The 22,287-nt window shown below is 46.7% G+C and overlaps 1 protein-coding gene across 2 annotated transcripts in view; it reads right to left on the reverse strand.

The window, feature by feature from the left end:
* Positions 1-3,028: 3,028 nt before the first annotated feature.
* LOC132780761 (MAP/microtubule affinity-regulating kinase 4) overlaps positions 3,029-22,287 on the reverse strand; it is a 101,076-nt gene continuing 81,817 nt past the window's right edge. The window contains exons 15-18 of one of the 2 annotated variants that reach the window (XM_067461307.1): positions 20,050-20,325; positions 16,981-17,060; positions 11,794-11,838; positions 8,700-8,862 (exon numbers count right to left, since the gene is read on the reverse strand). In XM_067461307.1, coding sequence (XP_067317408.1) covers positions 8,798-8,862; positions 11,794-11,838; positions 16,981-17,060; positions 20,050-20,325 — 466 coding nt within the window. In that variant the 3' untranslated portion in view covers positions 8,700-8,797. Of the gene's footprint in view, positions 8,863-11,793; positions 11,839-16,980; positions 17,061-20,049; positions 20,326-22,287 lie in introns of both variants that reach the window. The other variant, XM_067461306.1, reaches the window with a different exon arrangement.

Below are 22,287 nucleotides of genomic sequence, written 5' to 3' on the forward strand. Positions count from 1 at the left end.
GCAGAGAGTTCCACTGCTGAACAGCTCTTAGTCATAGAATCCTAGAATCCTAGAGTTGGAAGAGACCAGTTCAACCCCATTCTGCCAAGAAGCAGGAAAATTGCATTCAAAGCACCCCCAACAGATGGCCACCCAGCCTCTGCTTCAAAGCCTCCAAAGAAGGAGCCTCCACCACACTCCGGGGCAGAGAGTTCCACTGCTGAACAGCTCTCAGTCATAGAATCCTAGAATCTTAGAGTTGGAAGAGACCTGGTGGGCCATCATCCAGTCCAACCCCATTCTGCCAAGAAGCAGGAAAATTGCATTCAAAGCACCCCCGACAGATGGCCATCCAGCTTCTGTTTCAAAACCTCCACCACACCCCAGGGCAGAGTGTTCCACTGCTGAACGGCTCTCAGTCATAGAATCCTAGAATCTGAGAGTTGGAAGAGACTGGGTGGGCCATCATCCAATTCAACCCCATTCTGCCAAGAAGCAGGAAAATCCCATTCCAAGCACCCCTGACAGATGTCCATCCAGCCTCTGTTTCAAAGCCTCCAAAGAAGGAGCCTCCACCACACTCCGGGGCAGAAAGTTCCACTGCTGAACAGCTCTCAGTCATAGAATCCTAGAGTTGGAAGAGACCAGTTCAACCCCATTCTGCCAAGAAGCAGGAAAATCCCATTCAAAGCACCCCCGACAGATGGCCACCCAGCCTCTGTTTCAAAGCCTCCAACACACTTCAGGGCAGAGAGTTCCACTGCTGAACACTTCTTCTTTCTCAGATGTCCGTAAGGAGAGAAAAAGCAGGATATACTTAAACAGAATAGTAGTAATAATCACAATAATGGCATGTCCCTGGAGCATGTGCAGAGAGCACCAGGAGAAGGACGAGGCAAGAGACCCAGGAGGAGGCTTTCTACGTTTATTAAGGGTTTCGGTACAGACCGTTTGCTCCGGGGCCGGAATAACTTACAATCGTCCCAAGGCTACTGGGCTGGCTCAGGAATATCTCTACCCAAGGATACAGGGGGGTAAAGGGGACTCGTATTTACAGGGGAGGGGTCTGTACAGGTGGGGAGGGGGCAAGGTGGTGGGGAGAGGGGGGGGAGGCGGGAGAGACCAGTGTATAGAATAGGGGAAGGGAAACCAGGGGGGAACCCACTTATATTTGTCCCCGCGAAAGAGCTGCCAAACACCCGCGTCCCCCGCAATGAAGAGGACCCCCATGCGCCCCCCAAACAAGGACCGAGACCCCTCCCCTCCTGCCCTCTCACTCACTCCACTGACCAGCCCATCGTCCAGACCTATCCTCAGCCCCCCAGTGCTTCCAAAGGGTCAAGCGGCCCAGTCCGTTGCGTCCATTCGCGTCTGGCTCCGGCGGAGAGATGTCCAGTTGCTTTGGGGCGAATGGTCTGAGCGAGCCCTTGACCCGGCCCTTGCGAAGGCCAGCCTCCGCCAGAGAGCGAGCGGTCAGTCACAGCACCGGTGGTTTCGTTGGGGATGATTGTTCTTCCCTTTTGTTAAAAAAAGAAAAGTCCAGCAATATAGGGGGTCTCGAAGTGACCACAACGAGGGGAGCTGCCCAGAATCGGCGTTGACTTGTGCAGCTTTGGCTTTGACCATTATGGACACCAGATGACCACCAGAATGACACCACCCATCTATCATCATCCCAATAAGCCAACCCATTCCCATGCCAAGTTATCTCTCTTTCTTGCAATGCAAAGCTGTCCGGAGTCAACATTGAGTGCCTTATGCCTTGACCATTATGGATGCCAGATGACCACTGGAACTACATTGCCCATCTTTCATCCCAATGACCCATCCCATTTTCCATGCCAATATCTCTTTCTTGCAATGCAAAGCTGCCTGGAATCACTGTCAACATCGAGTGGCTTTCGCCTTGACCATTATGGACGCTGGATGACCACTGGAACTATATCGCCCATATACAGGGTTAGTCAAAATGCATAGGCCAAACATACATACAATTGTATGTATGTTTGGCCTATGCATTTTGACTAACCCTGTATATCATCCCAATGACCCATCCCATTCCCATACCAAGTATCTCTTTCTTGCAATGCAAAGCTGCCTGGATTCACCGTCAACATCGAGTGGCTTTTGACTTGACCATTATGGACACCAGATGACCACTGGAACTTCATGGCCCATATATATCATCTGAATGACCCATCCCATTTTCCATGCCAAGTATTTCTTTCTTGCAATGCAAAGCTGCCTGGAGTCACTGTCAACATTGAGTGGCTTTCACCTTGACCATTATGGATGCCGGATGACCACTGGAACTACATTGCCCATATATCATCCCAATGACCCATCCAATTTCCATGCTAAGTTGTCCAGAACCCATTCCATCCATTTCAATGCCAAATATCTCTTTCTTGTCTAGGATTGCAATGGAAAGCTGACCAGAGTGACCATAATGCCAAGGGGTGCTTTAGCCCTGACCGCTACGGACATCAGATGACCACCACAACCATAGAAATAGGATATCAATGCCAAAGTCTGTCCCATTTCCATCTCTTTCCTGCCTTGAGTTTGCAATAGAAAGCTGCCCAGAGTGACCACAACATCAAGCCTCCCATCTTGACTGCTACGGACACCAGATGACCACTGCTATCACAAAGCAGGGCCAGCAGGCCAATATGAATCAATTCAATCTCCGTGCCAATTAATCTCCTTCTTATTCGCAATTGCAAGGGAATAGAAGTCAAAAAGAGAATCCATAATATTATATTTTGAGCCTCCCATCTTGACCACTACGGCTACTAGATGACCACTAGGAACACAGAAGTAGAATAACAGCCCAATGACCCATTCTGTTTCCATGCCAGGGATCTCTTTCTTGCTGGAATTGCAATGGATATTTTCCAGAGCTGACTTTAGCCTCCCATCTTGACCACTATGGCCAGTAGATGACCACTGGGAACACAAAAGTAGGATAATGACCCATTCTGTTTCCATGCCAGGGATCTCTTTCTTGCTGGAACCGCAATGGACATTTGCCAAAGCCAACTTTATCCTCCCATCTTGACCACTACAGCCACCAGATGACCACTGGGAACACAGAAGTAGGATAGCAGTCCAACGACTCATTCTGTCTCCATGCCAAGGACGTCTTTCTTGCTGGAACTGCAATGGACATTTGCCAGAGCTGACTTTATCCTCCCATCTTGACCACTATGGCTACTAGATGACCACTGGATAGCAACCCAATGACCCATTTTGTGTTCATGCCAAGGATCTCTTTCTCACTGGAACTGCAATGGACATTTGCCAGAGCTGGCTTTATCCTCCCATCTTGACCACTACGGCCACCAGATGACCACTAGTAACACACAAGTAGGATAACAGCCCAATGACTCATTCTATTTCCATGCCAAGGAACTCTTTCTCGCTGGAACTGCAATGGACATTTGCCACCAGAGCTGACTTTAGCCTCCCAGCTTGACCACTAGTTGACTTGTAACCCAATGACCCTTTTTGTTTTCATGCCAAGGATCTCTTTCTCTCTGGAACTGCAATGGACATTTGCCAAAGCTGACTTTAGCCTCCCATCTTGACCACTACAGCCACCAGATGATCACTGGGAACACAGAATTAGGATAGCAGCCCAATGACCCATTCTGTTTCCATGCTAAGGATCTCTTTCTTGCTGGAACTGCAATGGACATTTGCCAGAGCTGACTTTATCCTCCCATCTTGACCACTATAGCCACCAGATGACCACGAGAAACACAGAAGTACAATAGCAGCCCAATGACTCATTCTATTTTCATGCCAAGGATCTCTTTCTTGCTGGAACTGCAATTGACACTTTCCAGAGTCAACTTTAGCCTCCCATCTTGACCACTACGGCTACTAGATGACCACTGGGAACACAAGTATGAGGATAGCAGCCCTGTTTCCATTGCCAGATATCTCTTTCCGACCTCCAAACTTCTCCATACTTTCCCCATGAACCAAAGAACTTCCCTTTGGAATAATGTTGCTTCCGACTTGGAAATTCCCCATTCACCAATTACAAAAAGTGCAAGGTGACCTCATCCCAGAGCAGTGTCTTGATGCATCAGACCCTGAAATGCAGGAACCATCCAGGAATTGCAGATCTTGTCCCTCCTTCCTAGGATATTTTCCACCCAGAAGAATCCTCATGGTGTTCCCCCTCTTTTGCACCTCAAAATCCACATCAAACACCCCCAAATCCCCTCAGAAGTGCATGGTGACCCCTTCCCTAGAGCAGCTCTGTGATGCATCAGTCCTGAAATATTGGAACCATACAGGGATCTTGTCTGCAGCCTGTTATCCCTCCTTCTTTTGGATATTTCTCCCCTGAAGGAGTCCTTATGGCATTCCTACCTTTTGCACCCCAAAATCCACATCAAACACCCCCAAATCCCCCTAAGTGCAAGGTGACCCCAATCCCAGAGCAGCTCCTTGATGCATCAGATTCTGGAATGCTGGAACCATCCAGGGATTGCAGATCTCGTCCCTCCTTCTTTAGGATATTTTCCACCCAGAAGAGTCCACATGGTGTTCCCCCTCTTTTGCACCTCAAAATCCACATCAAACACCCCCAAATCCCCTCAGAAGTGCATGGTGACCCCTTCCCTAGAGCAGCTCTGTGATGCATCAGTCCTGAAATATTGGAACCATACAGGCATCTTGTCTGCAGCCTGTTATCCCTCCTTTTGGATATTTCTCCCCTGAAAGAGTCCTTATGGTATTCCCACCTTTTGCACCCCAAAATCCACATCAAACAGCCCCCAAATCCCCCTAAGTGCAAGGTGACCCCAACCTCAGTGCAGCTCCTTGATGCATCAGATTCTGGAATGCTGGAACCATCCAGGGATTGCAGATCTTGTCCCTCCTTTCTTAGGATATTTTCCACCCAGAAGAGTCCTCATGGTGTTCCCCCTCTTTTGCACCACAAAATCCGCATCAAATGCCCCCCAAAATTGCACGGTTTACCCTTCCTAGAGCTGCTACTTGATGCATAAGACCCTGAAACATTAGAACCATACAGGGACCTTGTCTGCTGCCTGCTATCCCTAATTCCTTGGGAAATATTTTTTGCCTGGTGCTAATAGTATCCCCACTAAATGCTCCCAAATCCCCCAATTGCAAGGTTCAACTTCTTCAATGCATCACAATATTGGCTCAGACCCATCCCTGAAACTTTGGGGTTGAGGATCTCGTCTGCAACCTGTTCTTATCCTTCCTTCCTTCCTTCCTTCCTTCCTTGGGATTTTTTTTGCTCAGAAGAGTCCTAATGGCATCCCCCTTATTTTGCACTCTGGAATCCAGATCAAATGCCGCCCCCTCCCCCAAATCCCCTAATTGCAAGGTTTAACTTCCTCAGTACACCACAGTACTAGATCAGACACATTCTTGAAGCTATGGGGTTGAGGATCTTGTCTGCAGCCTATTATCTCTCTTTTGCACCCCCAAAATACCCCAAGTGCAAGGCAACCCCATCCCCAGAGCAACTCCTCGATGCATCACTTCCTGAAACATTGGTGTCTGCAACCTGTTATCCCTCCTTCCTTGGGTTATTAGGACTCTTTTTGCCCAGAAGAGTCCTAATAGCATCCCCACCAAATGCCTCAAAATCCCCCAATTGCAAGGTTCAACTGCCTCAATGCACCACAATACTGGATCAGACCCATCCCTGAAGCTATGGGGTTGAGGATCTCATCTGCAGCCTGTTCTTATCCCCCACTCTTTCCACTCTTTGATGCACCAGACACTGAAACATTGGAACTGTCCGGGGATCTTATCTGCAACCTGTTCTTATCCCTCCTTCCTTAGGATACTTTTCATCCAGAAGTCCTATATGGCATCCCCACCTTTTGCAACCCCAAAATCTGCATCAAATGGTTCTAAATCTCCCCACAAGTGCAAGGCAATTCTTATTCCCTCCTTGATGCATCAGACTCTGAAACCTTGGAACCATCTAGGGATCTTGCCTGCAGCCTGTTATCCCTCCTTCCTTCAGGTATTTTTTGCCCAGAAGAGTCCTAACGGCATCCCCACCTTTTGCACCCCCAAATCCACCTCAAACGCCCCCAAATCCCCCTACAAGTGCAAGGCAACCCCTCTCCAGAGCAGCTCCTCAATGCATCCCTAAAGCTATGGGGTTGAGGATCTCGTCTGCAGCCTTGTATACCTCCTTACTTTGGATACTTTTGGTCCTAACAGCATCACCACCTTTTGCACCCCAAAATCCACATCAAACACCCCCAAATCCCCCCATAAGTGCAAGGCAACCACATCCCCAGAGCAGCTCCTTGATGCATCAAACCCTGAAATGCTGGAAGCATACAGGGATTGCGGATCTTGTACCTCCTTCCTTAGGCCATTTTCCATCCATGGTGTTCCCCCTCTTTTGCACCACAAAATCCGCATCAAATGCCCCCCAAAATTGCAAGGTTTAACCTCTCTAGAGTTGCTACTTGATGCATCACACCCTGAAACATTGGAACCATACAGGGATCTTGTCTACAGCCTGCTATCCTTCCTTCCTTGGGATATTTTTTGCCTGGAAGAGTCCTAATGGCATCCCCACCAAATGCCCCCAAATGCCCCAATTGCAAGGTTCAACTTCTTCAATGCATCACAATATTGGCTCAGACCCATCCCTGAAACTTTGGGGTTGAGGATCTTGTCTGCAGCCTGTTCTTATCCTTCCTTCCTTGGGATATTTTCCCCCTGGAAGAGTCCAAATAGCATTTTCCCACTTTTACACCCCAAAATCCGCATCAAATGCCCCCAAATCCCCCAATTGCAAGGCTCAGCCTCCTCAATGCACCACTGGATCAGACCCATTCCTGAAGCTTTGGGGTTGAGGATCCTGTCTACAGCCTATTATTTCTCTTTTGCACCCCCAAATCCTCCAATTGCAAGGCTCAGCCTCCTCAATGCACCACAGTACTGGATCAGACCCATTCCTGAAGCTTTGGGGTTGAGGATCCTGTCTACAGCCTATTATTTCTCTTTTGCACCCCCAAATCCTCCAATTGCAAGGTTCAGCCTTCTCAATGCACCACAGTAATGGATCAGACCCATTCCTGAAGCTTTGGGGTTGAGACTCTTGTCTGTAGCCTATTATCTCTCTTTTGCACCCCCAAATCCCCCAAGTGCAAGGCAACCTCATCCCCAGAGCAGCTCCTCGATGCATCCATCCCTAAAACGTTGGTGTCTGCAGCCTGTTATCCCTCCTTCCTTGGAATATTTTTCACCCAAAGGAGTGCTAACGGCACTCCACCTTTTGCACCCCAAAATCTGTATCCAACACCCCCGAATCCCCCCACAAGTGCAAGGTGACCCCATCCCCAGAGCAGCTCCTCAATGCATCTGTCCCTGAAACGTTGGTGTCTGCAGCCTGTTATCCCTCCTTCCCTGGGATATTTTTCACCCAAAGGAGTGCTAATTGCACTCCACCTTTTGCACCCCAAAATCTGTATCCAATGCCCAAGAATCCCCCCACAAGTGCAAGGCGACCCCATCCCCAGAGCAGCTCCTCAATGCAACCATCCCTGAAATGTTTGGTATCTGCAGCCTGCTATCCCTCTTTCCTTTGGATACTTTTCATCCAGAAGAGTCCTAATGGCATTCCCACCTTTTGCACCCCAAAATCTGTATCCAACACCCCCGAATCCCCCCACAAGTGCAAGGCAACCCTGTCCCAGAGCAGCTCCTCGATGCATCCATCCCTGAAATGTTGGTGTCTGCAGCCTGCTATCCCTCCTTCCTTTGGATATTTCTCACCCAGAAGAGTCCTAATGGCATTCCCATCTTTTGCACCCCCAAATCAGCATCAAATGCCCCCAAAATCCCCCCAAAGCAGCTCCTCAATGCACCCCAGTACTGGATCAGACCCATCCCTGAAACTTTGGAGGTTGAGGATCTTGCCTGCAGCCTGTTATCCCTCCTTCCTTCGGATACTTTTCCCCCCAGAAGAGTCCTAATGGCATCCCCACCTTTTGCACCCCAGAATCCACACCAAACGCCCCCGAATCCCCCCACAAGTGCAAGGCAACCTCTCCCCCAGAGCAGCTCCTCGATGCAGCGTAATGCAGGATCAGACCCATCCCTGAAACTATGGGGTTGAGGATTTTGTCTGCAGCCTGTGATCGTCCAGAAGAGTCCTAACGGCATCCCCACCTTTTGCACCCCAGAATCCACACCAAACGCCCCCGAATCCCCCCACAAGTGCAAGGCAACCCTTCCCCCAGAGCAGCTCCTTGATGCAATGCAATGCAGGATCAGACCCATCCCTGAAACTATGGGGTTGAGGATTTTGTCTCCAGCCTGTGATCGTCCAGAAGAGTCCTAATGGCATCGCCACCTTTTGCACCCCAAATCTGCACCCGACGCCCCCACAATTGCAAGGCAGCCTCGTCCCCAGAGCGGCTCCTCTGTGCACCGGAAATGTTGGGAGCGTGGAGGGCTGCACCGGGTGTGTTTCTAGGGCGGGGGTCTCCCAAGAGGGTCCCCTGGGCTGGCCGCCCGCCCGGCTAGAGCTGCAGCTGGTCGGAGATCTTTCCCACCAGGCTGCGGAAGGCGAGGGAGGTGCCGGCCTGTCTCCGGAAGAGCACCCCGTGGAGGCCGCCCAGGCGCTGGAGCCGGCAGACCTCCACCTCGAAGGCGCAGAAAAGCTCGCTGGGGGCCTTCTCGAAGGAGCAGGAGAGGACAAAGGGCTCCGTCTGGCGGCAGAAGCAGTGGGCAGAGTCCGTGGCCTGGCGGAGGGCGGCCAGCAGAGCCTCGGCCGAGCGGGGGCTGGTCAGCTTCACATTCCAGGTAAATCGGAGCAGCCGGGGTTCTGCTTCCTTTTGATGCCAAGGTAGATTGCCACTGCAAGGGGAGAAAAAGAAAACCCAACTCACATACATATATATGTCATCTCTAGGAATTTTCTAGGTCCTCCAAGGCAACTCTGTGGTGTGCTTCCGCCGGAAGTGACCATCAAGATGCACTGTGAAATTCCTAGAGAGGATACCTAGGAACTATCAGAGCCCAGACACTACCTGGATACAGTTTCAGCTACCTGCATCCCAATTCTTTTTAGAAGTCCCCTCTAGGAATTTTCTAGGTCCTCCAAGGCAACTCTGTGGTGTGCTTCCACTGGAAGTGACCATCAAGACACACTGGGAAATTCCTAGAGGGGATACCTAGGAGTGATCAGACCCCAGACACTACCTGGATACAGTTTCAGCTACCTGCATCCCAATTTTTAAAGTCCCCTCTAGGAATTTTCTAGGTCCTCCAAGGCAACTCTGTGGTGTGCGTCCACCAGAAATGACCATCAAGACGCACTGGGAAATTCCTAGAGAGGATACCTAGGAACCATCAAACCCCAGACACTACCTAGATACAGTTTCAGCTACCTGCATCCCAATTTTTAGCGTCCCATCTAGGAATTTTCTAGGTCCTCCAGGACAACTCTATGGTGTGTTTCCACCGGAAGTGGCCATCAAGATGCACTGGGTAATTCCTAGAGAGGATACCTAGGAACTATCAGACCCCAGGCACCACCTGGATACTGTATTCCAATTTGTTAAAAGTCCCCTCTAGGAATTTTCTAGGTCCTCCAGGACAACTCTGTGGTGTGCTTTCAAGATGCACTGTGAAATTCCTAGAGAGGATACCTAGGAACTATCAGACCCCAGACACTACCTGGATACAGTTTCAGCTACCTGCATCCTAATTCTTTTTAGAAGTCCCCTCTAGGAATTTTCTAGGTCCTCCAAGGTAACTCTGTGGTGTGCTTCCACCGGAAGTGACCATCACGTTGCACTGGGAAATTCCTAGAGAGATACCTAGGAACGATCAGACCCCAGACACCACCTGGATACTGTATTCCAATTTGTTAAAAGTGCCCTCTAGGAATTTTCTAGGTCCTCCAGGACAACTCTGTGGTGTGCTTCCACCAGAAATGACCATCAAGTTGCACTGGGAAGTTCCTAAAGAGGATACCTAGGAACTAGGCTTGGGCGGTTTCATTCGTTAATTTCGTAATTCGTTATTAATTCGTATTTAAATTAGCTTACGATCCAGTATTGAGCCATGCAGGAATAGTGTGAGGAGTAAATTAGATTCGAAACAATTTTTCCAATTATTTCGTAATTATTTCGTAATTATTTTCGCATGTCTGGTGCAAGTTTTATAGTTGTTGTTTGTTTTATCACACCAACAGTCAACAACAAAGGGAGAGGGAAGCTTCAGAAGTTCCCCCTGTCCCATTTGGAGGGTTTTTTAGCATATTGCGCAATCGCGCCCGCCATTAATGAATCGATTCATAATTTTATGAAATCTCTTATATTTCGAAATTTTTAAAAGGAAAATTTCGGAATTATTAAAAAAAACGAAACGCAAGGGCCCCCTAAAAACAAAACGAGTTTAGAACCAAATTTTTCCGTGGTTACCCAAGCCTAATATTTATACATGGCTATCATATCTCCTCTCAGCCTTCTCTTCTTCAGGCTAAACATGCCCAGCTCCTTAAGCCGCTCCTCATAGGGCTTGTTCTCCAGAACCCTTGATCATTTTAGTCACCCTCCTCTGGACACATTCCAGCTTGTCAATATCTTTCTTCAATTGTGGTGCCCAGAATTGGACACAATATTCCAGGTAAAGTGGTCTAACCAAAGCAGAATAGAGCATGGGGAGCATGACTTCCCTAGATCTAGACACTATGCTCCTCTTGATGCAGGCCAAAATCCCATTGGCTTTTTTTGCCGCCACATTACATTCCTGGCTCATGTTTAACTTGTTGTCCACGAGGACTCCAAGATCTTTTTCACACGTACTGCTCTCGAGCCAGGCGTTCCCCATTCTATGCCAACTCACGTCTCAGCCAGGTAGGCGTCCACCATACCTTACCATCCAGTGGCAATCGGGGAATCCTTTGACAGGATCCCCGCCCAACACAGAACACTACATCTAGATAGCACTCCCATAAAGACAAAGTTTGTGCAGTTTCATAAACTTCCCCCATATATCCAAAAATATATATGTCATCTCTAGGAATTTTCTAGATCCTCCAAGGCAACTCTATGGTGTGCTTCCACCAGAAGTGACCATCAAGAAGCACTGGGAAGTTCCTAGAGAGGATACCTAGGAACTCTATGGTGTGCTTCCACCAGAAGTGACCATCAAGACGCACTGGGAAATTCCTAGAGAGGATACCTAGGAACTATCAGACCCCAGACACTACCTGGATACTGCATCGCAATTTGTTAAAAGTCCCCTCTAGGATTTTTTTAGGTCCTCCAAGGCAACTATATGGTGTGCTTCCACCGGAAGTGAACATCAAATTTTTCTAGGTCCTCCAAGGTAACTCTGTGGTGTGCTTCCACCGGAAGTGACCATCAAGATGCACTAGGAAATTCCTAGAGAGGATACCTAGGAACTATCAGACCCCAGACACCACCTGGATATTGCATCCCAATTTTTTTTTTAAAGTCCCCTCTAGGAATTTTCTAGGTCCTCCAGGACAACTCTGTGGTGTGCTTCCACCGGAAGTGACCATCAAGACGCACTGGGAAATTCCTAGAGAGGATACCTAGGAACTATCAGACCCCAGACACCACCTGGATATTGCATCCCAATTTTTTTTTAAAGTCCCCTCTAGGAATTTTCTAGGTCCTCCAAGGCAACTCTATGGTGTGACCATCAATTGGCAGTGGGATCCCCGCCCAATTGCGCAATGCTACCTAGATATTATTCCGCCTCCCCGCATCCGACACAATGCACCCTGGCCGAAGACCGGGTCCAGAAACGTACCTTGTGAGCGTAGGTCCCCTGATTCTCTCAGGTTCGTCTGCGACCCTAAACAGAAGGAAAGAGAAAAGCAACGGTCAAGTCCAAGCAATGGCTAAGAGGTCAAGGTAGCGGGCAAAGGGGAAAGGCCAGCGTCCGGCCACCCAAGGAACCTCACCGGACCCCGTTGGACATTGACATTGGTGGGTGAAACTTGTGCAGGTGCCATTAATATATATTATCCCCAACGGGAAGCTCTATAGGAAGTATGGGCAAACTTTTGAGGCCACCCTCCAGGTGTTTTGGACTCCAACTCCCACAATTCCATGCTTGAAATGGCAAGGAATTTGGGTTTCGTAAAACACAGGCAGAGAGTGCCTCTGAGAATGTGCAGAGTGCCTTTCTACAAATGAAACATAATTAATACTAACAAAAACAACAACAGTGCCTGAGATGACAAGGATTATGTTTTGTCCCCAATCTATACATTAAGCCTGGCTCTTATGGGTCTTCTACACTTATGCGTGGAAAGTCGCCATAGGGCTTAAAAACTCAGGCGGAGTGTGCCTCTGAGCATGTGCAGAGTGCCTTTCTGCAAATAATAATAATAATAATAACAACAATAATAATAATAATAAACAAATAACAACAACAACAACTGTGGCTGAGATGGCAAGGAGTGGGCATGATAAAACTCAGGTGGAGAGTGTCTGTGAGCATAATAATAAACATAAACATAATAATAATCATGCTTGAGCATGTGCAGAGAGCCTTTCTACAAATAATAATAATAATAACAAACATAAACATAAACATAAACATAAACATAATAATAATAATAATAATAATAATAATAACTGTGCCTGTTCTGGTTATGATGGGTTTTGTACACTTATGGGCTGGGGTGGCCATAGGGCATAAAATTCAGATTTCCTCTGAGCATGTGCAAAGTGCCTCTCTGCAAATAAATACAACAACAACAATAATAATAATAACTGTGCCTGAGATGGCAAGGAATGGGTTTCACTCCCAACCTATACTGGTTCTAATGGGTTTTGTTCACGTATGGGCTGGGAAGTGGCCATAGGGCTTAAAACTCAGAGTGCCTCTGAGCATGGGCAGAGTGCCTTTCTGCAAATGAATATTATAACAACAACAACAACAACAACAACAACAATGCTTGAGATGGCAAGGAGTGGGTATCATAAAACTCAGGTGGAGAGTGTCTGTGAGCATAATAATAAACATAATAATAATAATAATAATAATAATAATAATAATAATAACTATGCCTGAGATGGCAAGGAATGGGTTTCGCCCCCAACCTATACTGGTTCTGATGGGTTTTGTGCACTTATGGCCATAGGGCTTGAAACTCAGAGTGCCTCTGAGCATGGGCAGAGTGCCTTCCTGCAAATAAATATAACAACAACAACAACAACAACAACAACAACAACAAATGTGTCTGAGATGGCAAGGAGTGGGTATCATAAAACTCAGGTGGAGAGTGTCTGTGAGCATAATCCTGAACATAAAAAAATAAACATGAACATGAACATGAACATGAACGTAAACATAAACATAATAATAATAATAATAATAATAATAATAATAATAACCGTGCCTGAGATGGCAAGGAATGGTTTTCACTCCCAACCTATACTGGTTCTGATGGGTTTTGTACACTTATGGGCTGGGAAGTGGCCATAGGGCTTAAAACTCAGAGCATGTGCAGAGTGCCTTTCTGCAAATAACAACAACAACAACAATAACAACAACAACAACTGTGCCTGAGATGGCAAGGAGTGGGTATCATAAAACTCAGGTGGAGAGTGTCTGTGAGCATAATGATAAACAAACATAAACATAACAACAACAACAACAACAACAACAACAACAACAACCGTGCCTGAGATGGCAAGGAATGGGTTTCACCCCCAACCTATACTGGTTCTGATGTGTTTTGTACGCTTATGGGCTGGGAAGTGGTCCTAGGGCTTAAAACTCAGAGTGCCTCTGAGCATGTACAAAGTGCCTTTCTGCAAATAAATATAACAACAACAACAGTAAATGTGTCTGAGATGGCAAGGAGTGGGCATCATAAAACTCAGGTGGAGAGTGTCTGTGAGCATGTGCAGAGTGCCTTTCTGCAAATCAACATAATAATAATAATAATAATAATAATAATAATAATAATAATTGTAATAATAATAATAATAATAATAATAATAATAATACCCGTGTCTGAGATGGCAAGGAATGGGTTTCACCCCCAACCTATACTGGTTCTGATGTGTTTTGTACACTTATGGGCTGGAAAGTGGCCATAGGGCTTAAAACTCAGAGTGCCTCTGAGCATCTGCAGAGTGCCTTTCTGCAAATAAATACAACAACAACAACAACAGCAAATGTGTCTGAGATGGCAAGGAGTGGATATCATAAAACTCAGGTGGAGAATGTCTGTGAGCATAATAATAAACATAAACATAATAATAACTGTGCCTGAGCATGTGCAGAGTGCCTTTCTGCAAATAAATACAACAACAACAACAACAGCAAATGTGTCCGAGATGGCAAGGAGTGGATATCATAAAACTCAGGTGGAGAATGTCTGTGAGCATAATAATAAACATAAACATAATAATAACTGTGCCTGAGCATCTGCAGAGTGCCTTTCTGCAAATAAATACAACAACAACAACAACAGCAAATGTGTCTGAGATGGCAAGGAGTGGGTATCAAAAAACTCAGGTGGAGAGTGTCTGTGAGCATAATCCTAAACATAAAAAATAAACATGAACATGAACATGTACATGAACATAAACATAAACATCATAATAATAATAATAATAATAATAATAATAATAATAATAACCGTGCCTGAGATGGCAAGGAATGGTTTTCACTCCCAACCTATACTGGTTCTAATGGGTTTTGTACACTTATGGGCTAGGAATGGGCCATAGGGCTTAAAACTCAGAGTGCCTCTGAGCATGTGCAGAGTGCCTTTCTGCAAATAAATACAACAACAACAACAACAGCAAATGTGTCCGAGATGGCAAGGAGTGGGTATCATAAAACTCAGGTGGAGAATGTCTGTGAGCATAATAATAAACATAAACATAATAATAACTGTGCCTGAGCATCTGCAGAGTGCCTTTCTGCAAATAAATACAACAACAACAACAACAGCAAATGTGTCTGAGATGGCAAGGAGTGGGTATCAAAAAACTCAGGTGGAGAGTGTCTGTGAGCATAATCCTAAACATAAACATAATAATAACTGTGCCTGAGCATCTGCAGAGTGCCTTTCTGCAAATAAATATAACAACAACAACAACAACAACTGTGCCTGAGATGGCAAGGAGTGGGTATCAAAAAACTCAGGTGGAGAGTGTCTGTGAGCATAATAATAAACATAAACATAATAATAACTGTGCCTGAGCATCTGCAGAGTGCCTTTCTGCAAATAAATATAACAACAACAACAACAACAACTGTGCCTGAGATGGCAAGGAGTGGGTATCAAAAAACTCAGGTGGAGAGTGTCTGTGAGCATAATCCTAAACATAAAAAATAAACATGAACATGAACATGTACATGAACATAAACATAAACATCATAATAATAATAATAATAATAATAATAATAATAATAATAATAACCGTGCCTGAGATGGCAAGGAATGGTTTTCACTCCCAACCTATACTGGTTCTAATGGGTTTTGTACACTTATGGGCTAGGAATGGGCCATAGGGCTTAAAACTCAGAGTGCCTCTGAGCATGTGCAGAGTGCCTTTCTGCAAATAAATACAACAACAACAACAACAGCAAATGTGTCCGAGATGGCAAGGAGTGGGTATCATAAAACTCAGGTGGAGAATGTCTGTGAGCATAATAATAAACATAAACATAATAATAACTGTGCCTGAGCATCTGCAGAGTGCCTTTCTGCAAATAAATATAACAACAACAACAACAACAACTGTGCCTGAGATGGCAAGGAGTGGGTATCAAAAAACTCAGGTGGAGAGTGTCTGTGAGCATAATCCTAAACATAAAAAATAAACATGAACATGAACATGAACATGAACGTAAACATAAACATAAACATAAACATAAACATAAACATAATAATAATAATAATAATAATAATAATAATAACAGTGCCTAAGATGGCAAGGAGTGGGTTTCACTCCCAACCTATACTGGTTCTAATGGGTTTTGTACACTTATGGGCTAGGAATGGGCCATAGGGCTTAAAACTCAGAGTGCCTCTGAGCATGTGCAGAGTGCCTTTCTGCAAATAAATACAACAACAACAACAACAGCAAATGTGTCCGAGATGGCAAGGAGTGGGTATCATAAAACTCAGGTGGAGAATGTCTGTGAGCATAATAATAAACATAAACATAATAATAACTGTGCCTGAGCATCTGCAGAGTGCCTTTCTGCAAATAAATATAACAACAACAACAACAACAACTGTGCCTGAGATGGCAAGGAGTGGGTATCAAAAAACTCAGGTGGAGAGTGTCTGTGAGCATAATCCTAAACATAAAAAATAAACATGAACATGAACATGAACATGAACGTAAACATAAACATAAACATAAACATAAACATAAACATAAACATAATAATAATAATAATAATAATAATAATAATAACAGTGCCTAAGATGGCAAGGAGTGGGTTTCACTCCCAACCTATACTGGTTCTAATGGGTTTTGTACACGTATGGGCTGGGAAGTGGCCATAGGGCTTAAAACTCAGAGTGCCTCTGAGCATGTGCAGAGTGCCTTTCTGCAAATGAAACATAATACTACTACTATTACTACTAATAACGATAACAACAACCATGTCTGAGATGGCAAGGAATGAGTTTTGCCCAACGTATATGCTAAGCCTGGCTCTTGTGGGTCTTGTGCACTTATGGCTGGGAAGAGTAGCCTTAGGGCATGAAACTTGGGGGACAAGAGTGCTTCTGAGCATGTTCAGAGTGCCCAAGATGTGCTTCCAAGGTGATGTGGCTCCTTGATAGGCTCCCCTCCCTGGGGGTGGGGGGTGGGTAAGGGGTCCCCCTCTTTTTCTAGCCAAGGAGGGCGGAAAGGGGAGAAAGACAAGGGCGGGGAGAGGAAGGGCGCAGCCGGAAGGGGAAGGCAGCCGCCGGGTGAGCAAAACAAGGGAAGGAAAAGCAGCCAGACTTACTGATTTTAGATCCTTGAGGCATGGAAGCGCCCGAGACGCACCTGTTAGAATTCTGCCGCTTAGAGGGGTCAAGAGTGACCCTGAAAACAGAGAAAAGCCAGAGTGAAACAGGCGCGGGGAGGAGGAGGAGGTGGAGGAGGAAGGAAGGAAGGAAGCCGAGGGGGTTAGTGCGCAAGGAAGCCGAGAGGGGCAAAGGGGACCCCAAGGTGACCACAAGGAGACCCCCCAGGAGACGGCGGAGGGCCCCCTTCCCCTTTTGCCAAATGGAAATAAGGCCCCCAAATCACCCCAATAAAGACAACGTTCACTTTTGGGGTGTGCTTTTTAGGTCTGCCGCTGCAATGCATGGATGAAAGGAATTGGGGTACCCAAATTGGTAATGCATGGTTCAGACAATGCTCACTTTTGGGGTGCACTTTTTAAGTCACCTGCTGCAATGCATGGATGAAAGGAATTGGGGTGCCCAAATTGGTAACGCAAGGTTCAGACAATGCTCACTTTTGGGGTGCAACTTTAGACACATAAGACCCTCATATCAGTACAGCAAGACAAGGCACACTTTTGGGGTGCACTCAAGGGATACGGCACCCTCATATCAGTAGAAAAAGAGCAATGCCCCAATAAATGCAATGCTCACTTTTGGGGTGCGCTTTTTAGGTCACCTGCTGCAATGCATGATTGAAAGGAATTGGGGTGCCCAAATTGGTAACGCAAGGTTCAGACAATGCTCACTTTTGGGGTGCAATCTAGACACATGAGACCCTTATATCAGTACAAGACAAGTCACACTTTTGGGGCGCACTCTAGGGATATGGCACCCTCATATCAGTAGAGCAAGAGCAATGCCCCAATAAATGCAACGCTCACTTTTTGGGGTGTGGTTTTTAGGTCACCTGCTGCAATACATGGACAAAAGGAATTGGGGTGCCCAAATCGGTAACGCAAGGGTAGTACCCCAGTTCAGACAATGCTCACTTTTGGGGTGCAATCTAGGGATATGGGACCCTCATATCAGTAGAGCAAGAGCAATGCCCCAATAAATGCAATGCTCACTTTTGGGGTGCACTATTTAGGTCACCTGCTGCAATGCATGGACGAAAAGAATTGGGGTGCCCAATTCAGTAATGCAAGGGTAGTATCCCAGTTCAGACAATGCTCACTTTTGGGGTGCCATCTAGACACACGAGACCCTCATATCAGTATAACAAGACAAGTCACACTTTTGGGGTGCACTCAAGGGATATAGGACCCTCATATCAGTAGAAAAAGAGCAATGCCCCAATAAATGCAATGCTCACTTTCGGGGTGCACTTTTTAGGTCAGCCACTGCAACGGATGGACGAAAGGAATTGGGGTGCCCAAATCAACGAAGCGAAAGGCAATGCCCCTGTAAAGACTATGCTCTCTTTTAGGGCGCAATCTAGGGATGTCGGACCCCCATATCAGTAAAGTAAGAGCAGTGCCCCAATAAAGACATAGCTCACTTTTGGGGTGCACTTTTGAGGTCAAACACTGCAACGGATGAACGAAAGGAATTGGGAGGAAAGTGCCCAACCGATATGGGGTGCCCATATACGTAAACCAAGGGTAATGCTCACTTTTGGGGTGCAATCAAAAGATGTGGGATCACCATATCAGCAAAGCAAGAGCAATCCCCCAATAGAGGCAATGCTCACTTTTGGGGTGCTTTTTCAAGTTCAAACTCTGTAACGGATGGACCAAAGGAACTGGGGTGCCCAGACTGGTAACGCAAGAATAATGCCCCAGTTCAGGCAATGCTCGCTTTTGGGGTGCAATCTAGATACATGGGATCCCCATATCAGTAAAGCAAGAGTGATGTCCTAGTTCAGACAAAGTTCGCTTTTGGGGTGCAATGTAAGGACATGGTATCCCCCATATCAGGAAAGCAAGAGCGATGCCCCAATAAATACGTGGCTCGCTTTTGGGGTGCAATGTACAGACATGGGATCCCCATATCAGTAAAGCATGAGCAATGCCCCAATAAATATAAAGTAAGAGTAATGCCTCAATAAAGACAAGGCTCACTTTTGGGGTGCTCATTTTGAGGTCCAACTCTGCAACTGATGGTTGAAAGGAATTCGAGTACCCAGCTTGGTAACAAGGCTCACTTTTGGGGTGCTTTTTCAAGTTCAGACTATGCAACGGATGGACCGAAGGAACTGGGGTGCCCAGATTGGTAACGCAAGGATAATGTCCCAGTTCAGGCAATGCTCACTTTTGGGGTGCAATGTAAGGACATGGGATCCCCATATCAGTAAAGCAAGAGTGATGCCGTAGTTAAGACAAGGCTCGCTTTTGGGGTGCAATGTACGGACATGGGATCCCCATATCAGTAAAGCAAGAGCAATGCCCCAATAAAGACAAGGTTCACTTTTGGGGTGCTCTTTTGAGGTCCAACTCTGCAACAGATAGTTGTAAGAAATTCAGGCACCCAACTTGGTAACAAGGCTCACTTTTGGGGTGCTTTTTCAAGGTCGAACTCTGCAACGGATGGACCAAAGGAACTGGGGTGCCCTGATTGGTAATGCAAGGATAATGGCCCAGTTCAGGCAATGCTCACTTTTAGGGTGCAATCTAGATACATGGGATCTCCATATCAGTAAAGCAAGAGCAATGCCTCAATAAATACAAGGCTCACTTTTGGGGTGCTCTTTTGAGGTCCAACTCTGCAATGGATGGTCAAAAGAAATTTGGGCACCCAACTCGCTAACAAGGCTCACTTTTGGGGTGCACTTTTAAGGTCAACCGTTGCAATGGATGGATGAAAGGGACTGGGGTGCCCAAATCAATTAATCAAGGGTAATGCCGCCCCAATAAAGGCAATGCTCACTTTTGGGGTGAACTTTCAAGGTCAACTGTTGCAACGGATGGATAAAAGGAACTGGGGAAAATTCCCTACAGGTAAGTTTGCAATATTGATTCGTATGCATGAATCTAATCAATTTGATAATTTTGCACACCCCTAGTCAACGCACATGGAGATCTTGCGTGCGCATAGATGATACCCATGCGCGCCCATTGGCGCCCTCCTCCCTGGGGCTCGCTCACCTTCGTGTGAGTTTGGAGGTGAGCTTGCTGAAGAGGTTGGAGGTGGCGCGGCTGCGGCTCTGGGGCAGGGGGCTGGCCTCGTGGGAGAGCGTGGGCGAGGTGGGCGGCCCGTTCTGCACGCCGGTCCCACGCCGGTCCCGCACTTGCCCCCCGTGGAAGGTGCTGCGGATGTTGGTGCCGCGAGAGAGGCGGGTGCGCTCCGAGGAGGAGGAGGAGGAGCTGGCCGCAATGCTGTGGCTGGAGGGCGAGGCCGGGGGCACGCGGCTGGACACAGAGCTGCCAGGCAGAAGGAAGGGGAGAAAGAGCAGAGAGACAGGTCACACACCTTAGACCCGGAAGGGACCCCCAAAGGACATCCAGTCCAACCCCCTTGGGCCAGGCACGAAGGCGGCCTCCAATGATCTATCTATTAGATGTATCCTAGAATCAGAAGGAAACCCCAAAGGCCATCCAGTCCAACCCCCTTCAGTGAGGACAGGAAGGCACCATCCAATCACTCCTGACAGATGGCCATTCAGCCATAAATAGACGGCTATAGAAAGGTCACACACCTTAGACTCGGACGGGACCCCCAAAGGACATCCAGTCCAAGCCCTTGGGCCAGGCAGGAAGGTGGCCCCCAATAATCTATCTATTAGATATATCCTAGAATCAGAAGGAACCCCCAAAGGGCATCCAGTCCAACCCCCTTCAGCGAGGACAGGAAGGCACCATCCAATCACTCCTGACAGATGGCCATTCAGCCATAAATAGACGGCTATAGAAAGGTCACACACCTTAGACTCGGACGGGGCCCCCAAAGGACATCCAATCCAACCCCCTTGGGCCAGGCAGGAAGGCAGCCTCTAATAATCTATCAATCTATCTATTAGATGTATCCTAGAGTCAGAAGGAATCCCCAAAGGGCATCCAGTCCAACCCCCTTCAGTGAGGACAGGAAGGCACCATCCAATCACTCCTGACAGATGGCCATCCAGCCATAAATAGACAGCTATAGAAAGGTCACACACCTTAGACTCGGACGGGACCCCCAAAGGACATCCAGTCCAACCCCCTTGGGCCAGGCAGGAAGGCACCATCCAATAATCTATTAGATGTATCCTAGAATCAGAAGGAACCCCCAAAGGCCATCCAGTTCAACCCCCTTCAGCCAGCAGAGGAAGGCACCACACAATCGCTCCTGACAGATGGCCATCCAGACATAAATAGACCTTATATATGTTTGAGAGAGAGAGATGTTCTATAGATCGATAGATTAGATATATCACAGAATCCCATAATTGAAAGGCCATCCAGTCCAACCCCCTTCATCCAAGAGAGTAAGGCACCACCCAATCGCTCCTGACAGATGGCCATCCAGACATAAATAGACCTTATATATGTTTGAGAGAGAGAGATGTTCTATAGATCGATAGATTAGATATATCACAGAATCCCATAATTGAAAGGCCATCCAGTCCAACCCCCTTCATCCAAGAGAGTAAGGCACCACCCAATCGCTCCTGACAGATGGCCATCCAGACATAAATAGACCTTACATGTGTTTGAGAGAGAGAGATGTTCTATAGATCGATAGATTAGATATATCACAGAATCCCATAATTGAAAGGCCATCCAGTCCAACCCCCTTCATCCAAGAGAGTAAGGCACCACCCAATCGCTCCTGACAGATGGCCATCCAGACATAAATAGACCTTACATGTGTTTGAGAGAGAGAGATGTTCTATAGATCGATAGATTAGATATATCACAGAATCCCATAATTGAAAGGCCATCCAGTCCAACCCCCTTCATCCAAGAGAGTAAGGCACCACCCAATCGCTCCTGACAGATGGCCATCCAGACATAAATAGACCTTACATGTGTTTGAGAGAGGGAGAGATGTTCTAGTCCAGCCCCCTTTGGCCAGGTAGGAATGCATCATCCAATTGCTCCAGCCATAGATAAATGACCATAGATATGATTGAAAGAGAGAGAGATGATTTAGCTATAATATCAATCAATCAATCAATCAATCATAGAATCCTAGTCGGAAGGGACCCCCAAAGACCATCTAGTCCAGCCTCCTTTGTCCAGACAGGAATGCAGCATCCAATTTCCCCAGCCATAAATAGATGGCCATCAATATGATTGAAAAAGAGAGAGATGATCTATCTATAATATCAATCAATCAATCAATCAAACATAGAATCCTAGTCGGAAGGGACCCCCAAAGACCATCTAGTCTAGTCCCTGTTG

Source organism: Anolis sagrei, chromosome Y (genome assembly GCF_037176765.1).
Source record: "Anolis sagrei isolate rAnoSag1 chromosome Y, rAnoSag1.mat, whole genome shotgun sequence".
Classification (NCBI taxonomy): Eukaryota; Metazoa; Chordata; class Lepidosauria; order Squamata; family Dactyloidae; genus Anolis; species Anolis sagrei.